At 51.3% G+C, this 9,967-nt stretch overlaps 1 protein-coding gene across 5 annotated transcripts in view; it reads right to left on the bottom strand.

Moving 5' to 3' along the window:
• Positions 1–7,839: 7,839 nt before the first annotated feature.
• The window catches only part of SAP30BP (SAP30 binding protein), a 40,937-nt gene continuing 38,809 nt past the window's right edge, over positions 7,840–9,967 (bottom strand). For 4 of the 5 annotated variants that reach the window (XM_010342418.3, XM_003931725.4, XM_010342420.3 and 1 more), the window contains 3 exons: positions 9,683–9,741; positions 8,422–8,506; positions 7,840–8,257 (listed from right to left, as the gene is read on the bottom strand). In XM_010342418.3, coding sequence (XP_010340720.1) covers positions 8,076–8,257; positions 8,422–8,506; positions 9,683–9,741 — 326 coding nt within the window. In that variant the 3' untranslated portion in view covers positions 7,840–8,075. The other variant, XM_074388981.1, reaches the window with a different exon arrangement.

The following is a 9,967-nucleotide window of genomic DNA, read 5'->3' as shown; positions in this document are numbered from 1 at the left end:
GCATATCTGATTTCAGAGTGTGGGTTTTCTGGGAAGGGGATCCTTAGTTTACAGTGGATTCCCAAACACGTTACTGGACCCAGAAGGTTAAATATCACTGTACTACATGTGATTTTTTTTTCCTTTTTATTTTTTTTTTTTGAGACAGTCTTTTTTTTTTTTTTTTTTTTTTTTTTTTGAGACGGAGTTTCGCTCTTGTTACCCAGGCTGGAGTGCAATGGCACGATCTCGGCTCACTGCAACCTCCGCCTCCTGGGTTCAGGCAATTCTCCTGCCTCAGCCTCCTGAGTAGCTGGGATTATAGGGACGCGCCACCATGCCCAGCTAATTTTTTGTATTTTTTTAGTAGAGACGGGGTTTCACCATGTTGACCAGGTTGGTCTCGATCTCTCGACCTTGTGATCCACCCGCCTCGGCCTCCCAAAGTGCTGGGATTACAGGCTTGAGCCACCGCGCCCAGCCTTGAGACAGTCTTACTCTATCGCCCAGGCTAAAGTGCAGTGGTGCCATCCCAGCTTACTGCGAATTTTGCTTCCCGGTTCAAGTGATTCTCCAACCTTAGCCTCCTGAGAAGCTGGGATCACAGATGCATGCCACCATGCCTAGCTAATTTTGTATTATTAGTAGAGACAGGGTCTCACCATGTTGGTCGAGCTTGCCTTGAACTCCTGACCTCAGGTGATCCACCTGTTTCGGCCTTCCAAAGTGCTGGGATTAGAGGCATAAGCCACTGTGGCACGCCTGCATGTGAATTTTATAAAACTAAAATAAACCCCACTGTCTCTTTATTTTAGTTTTATAAAACTAAAATAGGCCGGGCGCGGTGGCTCAAGCCTGTAATCCCAGCACTTTGGGAGGCCGAGGCGGGTGGATCACGAGGTCGAGAGATCAAGACCATCCTGGTCAACATGGTGAAACCCCGTCTCTACTAAAAATACAAAAACTAGCTGGGCGTGGTGGCACATGCCTGTAATCCCAGCTACGTAGGAGGCTGAGGCAGGAGAATTGCCTGAGCCCAGGAGGCGGAGGTTGCGGTGAGCCAAGACCGCGCCATTGCACTCCAGCCTGGGTAACAAGAGCGAAACTCCGTCTCAAAAAAAAAAAAAAAAAAAAACTAAAATAAACCCCACATCCTCCCACCAGAATGGTCTCGATCTCTTGACCTTAGGGCCAGAGTGAGGTCGGCTCATAGGGGGCTTCCTAGGTTCTGCAAGGGAGATGAAGCCCCTGGATCAGGACTGAGCCTAACAACCTTGGACTGTTGAACCCAGGAGGCAGAGGTTGCAGTGAGCTGAGATTGCACCATTGTACTCCAGCCTGGGCAACAGGCTATTTGGGAATACAATATAAGATAAGGATCCCCTTCCCAGGAAACCCACACTCTGAAATTAGATACGCCTCGAGGTTTGCACAAGATCTGAGATGGTTCAGGGACTCCCCACCCCCGCTGCCAGGTCCACATGCAGGTCCAGGTAATGAAACCCAGGCCTCCAAGAAGCCAAGAAAGCTCATGGCTTGTTTCACTCCCCAACTCCCCTGCACTCCACGTGTGGCCTCCAGTAGGCCAGAGTTGTTCATTCAGTAGTTCAATCACTTATTCATTTTATGAGCACTTAATGAGCACCTATGCCAAATGCTAGGGATACCAAGACGAACAAGACCTATGACCTGCTTACTTCATTCCCAGTTTAAACCAGGGGTCTCCAAAGTAGTCCACATATTTTCTTGGCAGGCACTAGCTGGGACCCTATCAACCCATTTTATTTTTGAGACACAGTCTCACTCTGTCGGTCAGGCTAGAGTACAGTGGTACAATCTCAGGTCACTGCAACCTTTGCCTCCTGGGATCAAGCGATTTTCCTGCCTCAGCCTCCCAAGTAGCTGGGATTACAGCTGAGCCCCACCACGCCCAGCTAATTTTTTTTTTTTTTTTTTTTTTCCCGAGATGGAGTTTTTGCTCCTGTTACCCAGGCTGGAGTGCAATGGCTATCTCCACTCACCGCAACCTCCACCTCCTGGGTTAAAGCAATTCTCCTGACTCAGCCTCCTGAGTAGCTGGGACTACAGGCACGCACCACCATGCCCAGCAAATTTTTTGTATTTTTAGTAGAGACGGGGTTTCACCTTGCTGACCAAGATGGTCTCGATCTCTTGACCTCGTGATCCGCCCGCCTCGGCCTCCCAAAGTGCTGGGATTATAGGCGTAAGCCACCGTGCCCGGCCCAATTTTTGTATTTTTAATAGAGTTGGAGTTTCAACATTTGGCCAGGCTGGTCTCGAACTCCTGACCTCAGGTGATCTGCCCACCTCAGCCTCCCAAAGTGCTGGGATTACAGGTGTGAGCCACTGTGCCTAGCCCCTTTCTACATTTAATAGATGTCTTTCTGACTGAAAAAAAAAAAAAAAAAAAAAGGCCGGGCTTGGTAGCTCACACCTATAATCCCAGCACTTTGGGAGGCCAAGGTCGGCAGATCACCTGAAGTCAGCAGTTCAAGACCAGCCTGGCTAACATGGTGAAATCCTGTCACTGAAAAATACAAAAAGTAGCTGGGTGTGGTGGTGGGTGCCTGTTACCCTGGCTACTTGGGAGGCTGAGGCAGGAGAATCACTTGAACCCAGGAGGCAGAGGTTGCCGTGAGCCGAGATGGTGCTACTGCAGTCCAGCCTGGGCCACAGAGCGAGACTCCATCTCAAAAACAAAAATAACTTTTGAGGAACTGCCATACTGTCTTCCACAGCAGCTGTACCACTTCAAAATCCCATCAACGGTGCACATGGTTCATTTTTCTCACTTAGTTATCAATTTCAGAGCAAGGAGTAGATCTATTTAAATCTAATGGTGGCAAGTACATTTTTTTCAAATTATCACAATAAATGAATGGATTTTTATGTGCTCAGTAGTTTACAATTCATTGTAGGCTGGGCGCAGTGGCTCACACCTGTAATCCCAGCACGTAGCAAAGCTGAGGCAGGTGGATCACCTGAAGTCAGGAGTTCGAGACCAGCCTGGCCAACATGGCAAAATGCCATCCCTACTAAACATACAAAAATTAGCTGGGCCGGGTGGCACATGCCTGTAATCCCAGCTACTCAGGAGGCTGAGGTGGGAGAATCTCTTGAACCCAGAAGGCAGAGGTTGCAGTGAACCATTGCACCTCACCCTGGGTGACAAAGCAAGACTCTGTCTCAAAACAAACAAAAATACAAAAACAAAACAAAATAAAAAAGCCAGTTCATTGAACTCATTCTTCCTTCATGTTCAAATGTAACCAAATCTGGCCAGTAGGAAATCCTTTCACGCTAGCTTCTTTGACCTTTTTGACTTTTTTTTTTTTTTTTTAGATGGAGTTTCACTCTCATTATCCAGGCTGGAGTGCAGTGGCGTGATCTCAGCTCACTGCAACCTCTGCCTCCTGGGTTCAAGCAAGTCTCCTGCCTCAGCCTCCCAAGTAGCCGGGACTACAGGCGGTGCCACCACGCCCAGCTAATTTTGGTATTTTTAGTAAAGATGGGGTTTCATCTGTTGACCAGGATGGTTTCGATCTCTTGACCTCGTGATCCACCTGCCTCGGCCTCCCAAAGTGCTAGGATTACAGGTGTGAGCCACCACACACAGCCTTTTTGACTGACGTCTGTGTCTTCCCTGCTTTCTAGAACTGCCCCACTCCTACTTAAATTTCAGGATCAGCTCTTTCTCCAAGGGGTCCTGGCTTGGTTCCTTTCAGCAGGGAATGGCAATAGAGACCAAGATGCGAGTACTGTGTGCTGGATGCTACTAGGATGTCATTGCTTCTGGGAGGTTTTTTTTTTTGAGATGGAGTCTTGCTCTGTCACCCAGACTGGAATGCAGTGGTGCAATCTCAGCTCACTGCAACCTCCCCCTCCTGGGTTCAAGTGATTCTCCTGCCTGTCTCTGCGTGGCTGGGACTACAGGCACGTGCCACCATGCATGGCTAATTTTTTGTATTTTTAGTAGAGACTGCATTTCCCCATGTTAGCCAAGTTGGTCTCAATCTCCTGACATCGTGATCCGTGTGCCTCAGCCTCCCAAAGTGCTGGGATCACAGGCATGAGCCATCGCGCCCAGTCCTAGGTTTTTTTTCTCACCACTATACAAAGGAGGACCTCCTAGCTCCTTGCAATGGACAGATAGGAAATGTATCTTTTTTTTTTTGAGACGGAGTTTCGCTCTTGTTACCCAGGCTGGAGTGCAATGGCGCGATCTCGGCTCACCGCAACCTCCGCCTCCTGGGTTCAGGCAATTCTCCTGCCTCAGCCTCCTGAGTAGCTGGGATTACAGGCACGCAGCACCATGCCTAGCTAATTTTTTGTATTTTTAGTAGAGACGGGGTTTCACCATGTTGACCAGGATGGTCTCGACCTCTTGACCTCATGATCCACCCGCCTCGGCCTCCCAAAGTGCTAGGATTACAGGCTTGAGCCACCGTGCCCAGCCGGAAAATGTATCTTTTTCTTAAATCCTGAGTTCATATTGATAGCTTGGATAATATTGATTCAAAATTAGTATTACAGATTTTTCTCATTTCGTTTTATTATCTCCTTCCTCTAATATTACAATTATTTTTTAGAGATGGAGTCTTGCTGTTGCCCAGGCTGGAGTGTAGTGGCAAAATCTTGGCTCACAGCAGCCTCCAATTCCTGGGCTCAAGGGATCCTCCTGTCTTAGCCTCATGAGTAGTTAGAACTACAGGTGAATGCCTCCATGCCTGGCAATTATTATTTGAGATAGAGTCTCCGTCTGTTGCTCAGGCTGGTGTGTGTTGGCACTATCTTGGCTCACTGCAACCGCCACCTCCCAGGTGCAAGCAATTTTCTTGCTTTAGCCTCTCGACTACCTGGGACTACAGGTGCACACCACCATGCTTGGCTGATTTTTGCATTTTTAGTAGAGATGGGGTTTCACCATGTGGGCCAGGCTGGTCTCAAACTCCTGGCTTTAAGTGATTCACCTGCCTCGGCCTCCCAAATAGTTAAGATTACAGGCGTGAGCCACTATGCCCAGTTATTTTTTATTTTCTGTATTTCCCCCCTTCTTATACAAGAGTTTATTACATGCATTGTTTGATAACTTAACTTTGCATTTAATCTCTCCTACTCCAAATCTATCCGTTTTTTTTTTTTTTTTTTTTTTTTAGATGGAGTTTTTGCTCTTGTTGCCCAGGCTGGAGAGTAATGGCACAATCTTGGCTCACTGCAAGCTCTGCCTCCCAGGTTCAAACTATTCTCCTGCCTCAGCTTCTCAACTAGCTGGGATTACAGGCATGGGCCACCACACTTGGCTGTTTTTTTTTTTTTAAATTTAATAGAGATGGGGTTTCACCATGTTGGTCAGGCTGGTCTTGAACTCCTGACCTCAGGTGATCCACCCACCTCAGCCTCCAAAGTGCTGAGATTACAGGCGTGAACCACCGTGCCCAGCTCCATAGCCCTTAAGAAAATCATTTATTATAGAGATTCCCAAATATATACAAAATTAAAAACAATAATGAACCTTTCTGTAACTATCACTGAACTTCAATGATTCTCAATGAACAGCCAATCGACAGCAGCCCTTTGGAATTGAGCCCCAGAAGGCTTTAGTGATGCAGCCTGCAGGCTGGAAACTTCAGTCCAGTGAGCATAGGAGCAGGGACCACATCTTTGGAAGATTAGTAAACTCGCCTCTCCTTCCATATCCCTCCTTCCCCTGTCACCTGAGTACTCATCTCATGCCAGGCACTGGGGCATAGGATTATTTATGCCTGCTTTGTTTCTGCTTACGAGAACTAGAAGACACGAGCTGTCTCATCCCGTTTGTGGGCAGAGGTTACAAGGCAGTGAGGCGTGATCCTGAAAGCAAGGGGGTGCAGTGAGCATTGAGAAAGGAGTGCCCACCTGCCCAGCAGAGTCGCAAATTATACAAACCTGAGACACACCTTGGGGTTCTACATGTGCCAGGTGGGGAGCTAAATGAATCCCAATGCTCACCCAAGATCAGAGCCCTAGGAAGAGAGGAAAGGGGGCGTGTGGGTGGGTGACAGTAGAAGCCGTGGACAGAGTTCTCTGGTGAGCAGAGACATACTGGACAGAAACAACTTTCCATCCCCAACAGGAACAGTTCACACACCTCTCGGCCATCCTTGATGGGACTAAGGTGGGCAAGCACCATTTCCTCCTCTATAGAAGAGGAAATGAAAGTCCAGGAGGATTAAAAACCTTGACCCAACTCAGGAGGCTGGTAAGGGGCTCAGCAGTTTCAGCCTGGGGCTGCCCGACTCATGTGTTCATTCTCCAGGCCCCCCATCTCTGGGGCCCCGCAGGAGACACAGTAATTACTGCTTTAACTGGACGGGTGAATGGCAGGGCTGGAGCCGCCCAGAGGAAAGCCAGCAGGGGAAAGACCTGCCAACCCCACCTCTCCAACAAAGAGCACGGGACAGGGCACAGGCAAGGAGTTTGCTTCTCTCCTTGGTCTACAACAAAAAAATGTAACTTAGCCAACAACAAACACTGGCAGAAACTTTACAGCTTATAAAGCTTTTGCTAAGTCATCTCTGGTTCCTCCCAGCGACCTTACCATGCTTTATCACTGTCCAAGGGGTCCTGGCTTGGTTCCTTTCAGCGGTGATTTCAGAGAACAAACAGGCTTACAGAGGGAAGGGCTGGAGACCATGCAACTGGTTTTAAACTGGGAATCCAGACCAGAAGTGCCGGCTTCAGGTCTACTGCCCTTTCCATGGTGCCACACTGCCTCCTGCAAAACCTCCACAGTGCCCTTGGCTAACGAGGGGCCCCTGTTGGAGGTCACAGGGCAGGAAGCCTTTTCGGAGTCCCTCTGGGGGATGAGTGGACGGCAGCTCCTCTCCCCAGAGCTTCAAAGCCCCATCAAGGAAGGGGTGAGAACTGACGTCCTGAAGTGCCCAAGTGTGTGTGTCGGGGGAGTGGACGTGATTTCTTGATTTTTGTTTTTAAAACCTCATGCATAAAGTTCCTTATATTTCCCAGGTTCCACTGGAGTACCAGCTGCAATTTCAGAACCACCTTTCAAAACCTCTGCCCACCCGCTGAAAGCAACACGGCCCATCACAGCCTGGCTTCCTTCTGACACACAGCCCTTCCGCTCCAGTGGAGAGTCGCCAAAGATCATGAAGGGTAAACGGTCTCTTCTGGACTCCTGGTCTGGGAAACCCGTTTCAGCCCCGGGGGGGAGCCCAGTGGCCACTGGTGCTGCCCAGGGGCTGCTGTGGGGCAGAGATAACATGCAGAGGAAGGGTGGGGTGGCAGGAGCCCTCCCAGGAGCAGGGCTTGCCCGTAAACAATGAGCTGCCGCCTGGCCTAGGCAGGAGGTGATTCATCTCCCCCACTGCTCAGTCTGGCTGGCTGTGCTGACCGGGCACCGAGGGATTGAGGTAGCCTTGGCCAGGCACGGATGCATCCCCACTCCCTGTGCAGGTCGGGATCTCACCCTAGCCTTTCTGGAAACTGGCTTGACTTCAAAATTCTGGGTGTGTCCAAGAAGGGGTTTGGTGTGGGGAGTGCTCAAGCGCACCCAAGGGAGCACAGCTCGGCCATCACCTGAGAACGGGCTGGGTTTTGCAATCAAGGTGGCAGACGGCACGAATATGGGGCTCGGGGTCTCCTGTCTGTCCATGGCCAGAAGCATATATGGATAACAACGGTAACCTCTTGGGCCACCCCTCCAAACAGTGTCCTGGGCCTCCATCACCCTATTGTCAACCCTGAGGCAGTAGTCCCAACCAAAATGGGGGACATATGAGCTTCAACATTTGCCTGCAAACAGAATGCAGGAGGAGGCAGTGCATCTGAGATGCCAAGAGGTAAAAATACGGCACTTTTAATGGGCAACAGACCCCAGGTAGTGCGCAGACAGATCCTGTCCATAGTGCCCGGCTCCCACGCTACATGTCCTTCTGGATGGAATGCCACAAAGAAGTTCCTCTCAGGTGGCATCTGGGGAGCAGTTCCCAGTCCTGAAATATACAAAGTGGCACCTCCCACTGGGCAGTGGTCACTGGGCTGCATGGTCCTTTCAAGTCCTAGGGTAGCCCCTCAGGTCACTGTTTGGCCTTCTTCACAATAGTGCCCACAGCAGAGATGACGGTGGTCTTGGAGCCGCTGGCGCTGGTGGTGACTGTGACAACAGCTGGCAGGGTGGCCGTGGTGGTGAGGATGGTGGGCTGGGCTATCGTTGTCACTGGGATAGCTGAGTCCCACTTGCTCTTTCTCTTTTGAGCATCTGGAGATAAAGCAAGAGAAGTCAGGATCACGATCCACCAACGAGTGGGTGCCCTCTTTCCCTTCCCCTAGCGGGCCAGCAAGGGCTTAGGGAGCAGAAACCGAAGGGGCCCATCCCAGGCTCCATGTGTGTGTGGAAGGAGGCAGGGCATCTCTGCAATCTACCTGCAACAGCTGTGCTGGCGGTGGTAGTGGTGGTGGCCGTGGCATTGGTTGTGGTGCCTTTCTTGGTGCCTGTCACAAATTCAATCTGAAGAGGGAGAGGGAAGAGAATCAGACTGGGCAAAGCTGGGTGTCCACAGCCTTTTGCCATCCGTCAGCTCCTGGGGGACAGGAGCTTGGCACTACACGAAGGAGGCATTGGAAATCAACTTTGCTGTGACCATCTGGGGGAGGGTGAGGTGTCTAAGAACCCGAAGGGGCTTTTCACTCTTAAAAAACTTTCCAAACAGTACCGGATCCCTCCCGGCATCACCAGGTCTCTATACATCCCAGCACCCCTCACCCACTGCCCCACCTCATATGCCCAGAACCATTTGGCCAGGCCCCTCCTCCTCACACCCAGGAGGAGGCGGCGCCCGCCCGCACAGGGGAAGGACAGCTCCGGTCCCCAGGCGCTGCAGACACGTCCCTGCAACAAGCCTGGGGTTTGGAAGGGAGAGGGAAAGAGAGAGAAGGGAGATTCAATGAAGGTTTAAGAATGAGAAACCCCAATTATCCCCTTGAACCAGCTCCCACATTCCTGGCCCAGCAGCCAGTGCCTCCAGAGGGCCACCAGCATGCCCAGGCCCACAGCCCCTCTGCCTGGGGGTGCGGGAAGCGGTCTGGAGGCTGCAGCTGCTTGAGGATGGTCAGGCCCAGCCAGAGGTGGAGGAGCTGGTATCCTGATGCCCGGCTCCAGGACTCTGGTCACAAAGGGAACAATGCCCAGAGACAAGGCTTTGGTCTCACAGCCAAACTGATGCTCCCTGAAGAACCCAGACCACACTGCTGGGGAACAAGTGGCACTCAGGGTCCTAACAGGCAGCATCCAGGCGGGCCAATGGGGTCAGCTCCGGAGGCCAAGAAACTCACCGAGCAGAGCAAGCTGGGCCTGGCACTGTCTCAGGGAACTAATTTCCCTCCCTTCAGGTCGGAAAGGGCACTCATGACCCGAAGCAGACAAAGCCCCGCAAGGCTCTGCAATTGTGGGGGCACAATGTAGCAAACAAGATGCCAAGGGCGAGGCAGCAGATGAGCGCCAGCAGGCCTGTGAGCCCAGTAGGCCTGCTCAGTGCACAGGCCCTGCTGAGGGGGTCAGAGCCTCGCCAAGCGATGACATGGGGTCAGGATGGGGGGCAGCCTGGACAACCTCTGGGCTCAGCCAGCAGGACCCACGCATTCCACACATCTGCCTTTTTCATCTACAAAGTCTACCATCACTTACTTTTGTTCGCTCCTTTTTGGCCTTTTCCAATTTGTCCATCTCGATCTTCTGGGCCTTGGCTATGAAGACAAGAGAAGCTGTTACCATGGCAGCCCTGGAGCAGCTCTGGGCTGAGGGCGCCTACTCTGATCCCTGCATTCTTCTCACTGGGCTGCGTCCTTTGTGCTAGGCAAAATGAAGCCAGCCCTTGGTCAGCACGCAGCAGGAGCCTTCAACTCCAGGGCTTGAGGGCTGCATGCCCTGCGTCTGCGTCTGGAAGGGCCAGCTACTCCCGAGCTCCAGTGA

The sequence above is a fragment of the Saimiri boliviensis genome, chromosome 17 (assembly GCF_048565385.1).
Source record: "Saimiri boliviensis isolate mSaiBol1 chromosome 17, mSaiBol1.pri, whole genome shotgun sequence".
In the NCBI taxonomy this organism is placed as follows: domain Eukaryota; kingdom Metazoa; phylum Chordata; class Mammalia; order Primates; family Cebidae; genus Saimiri; species Saimiri boliviensis.
This window is presented reverse-complemented; position numbering and strand designations above follow the sequence as displayed.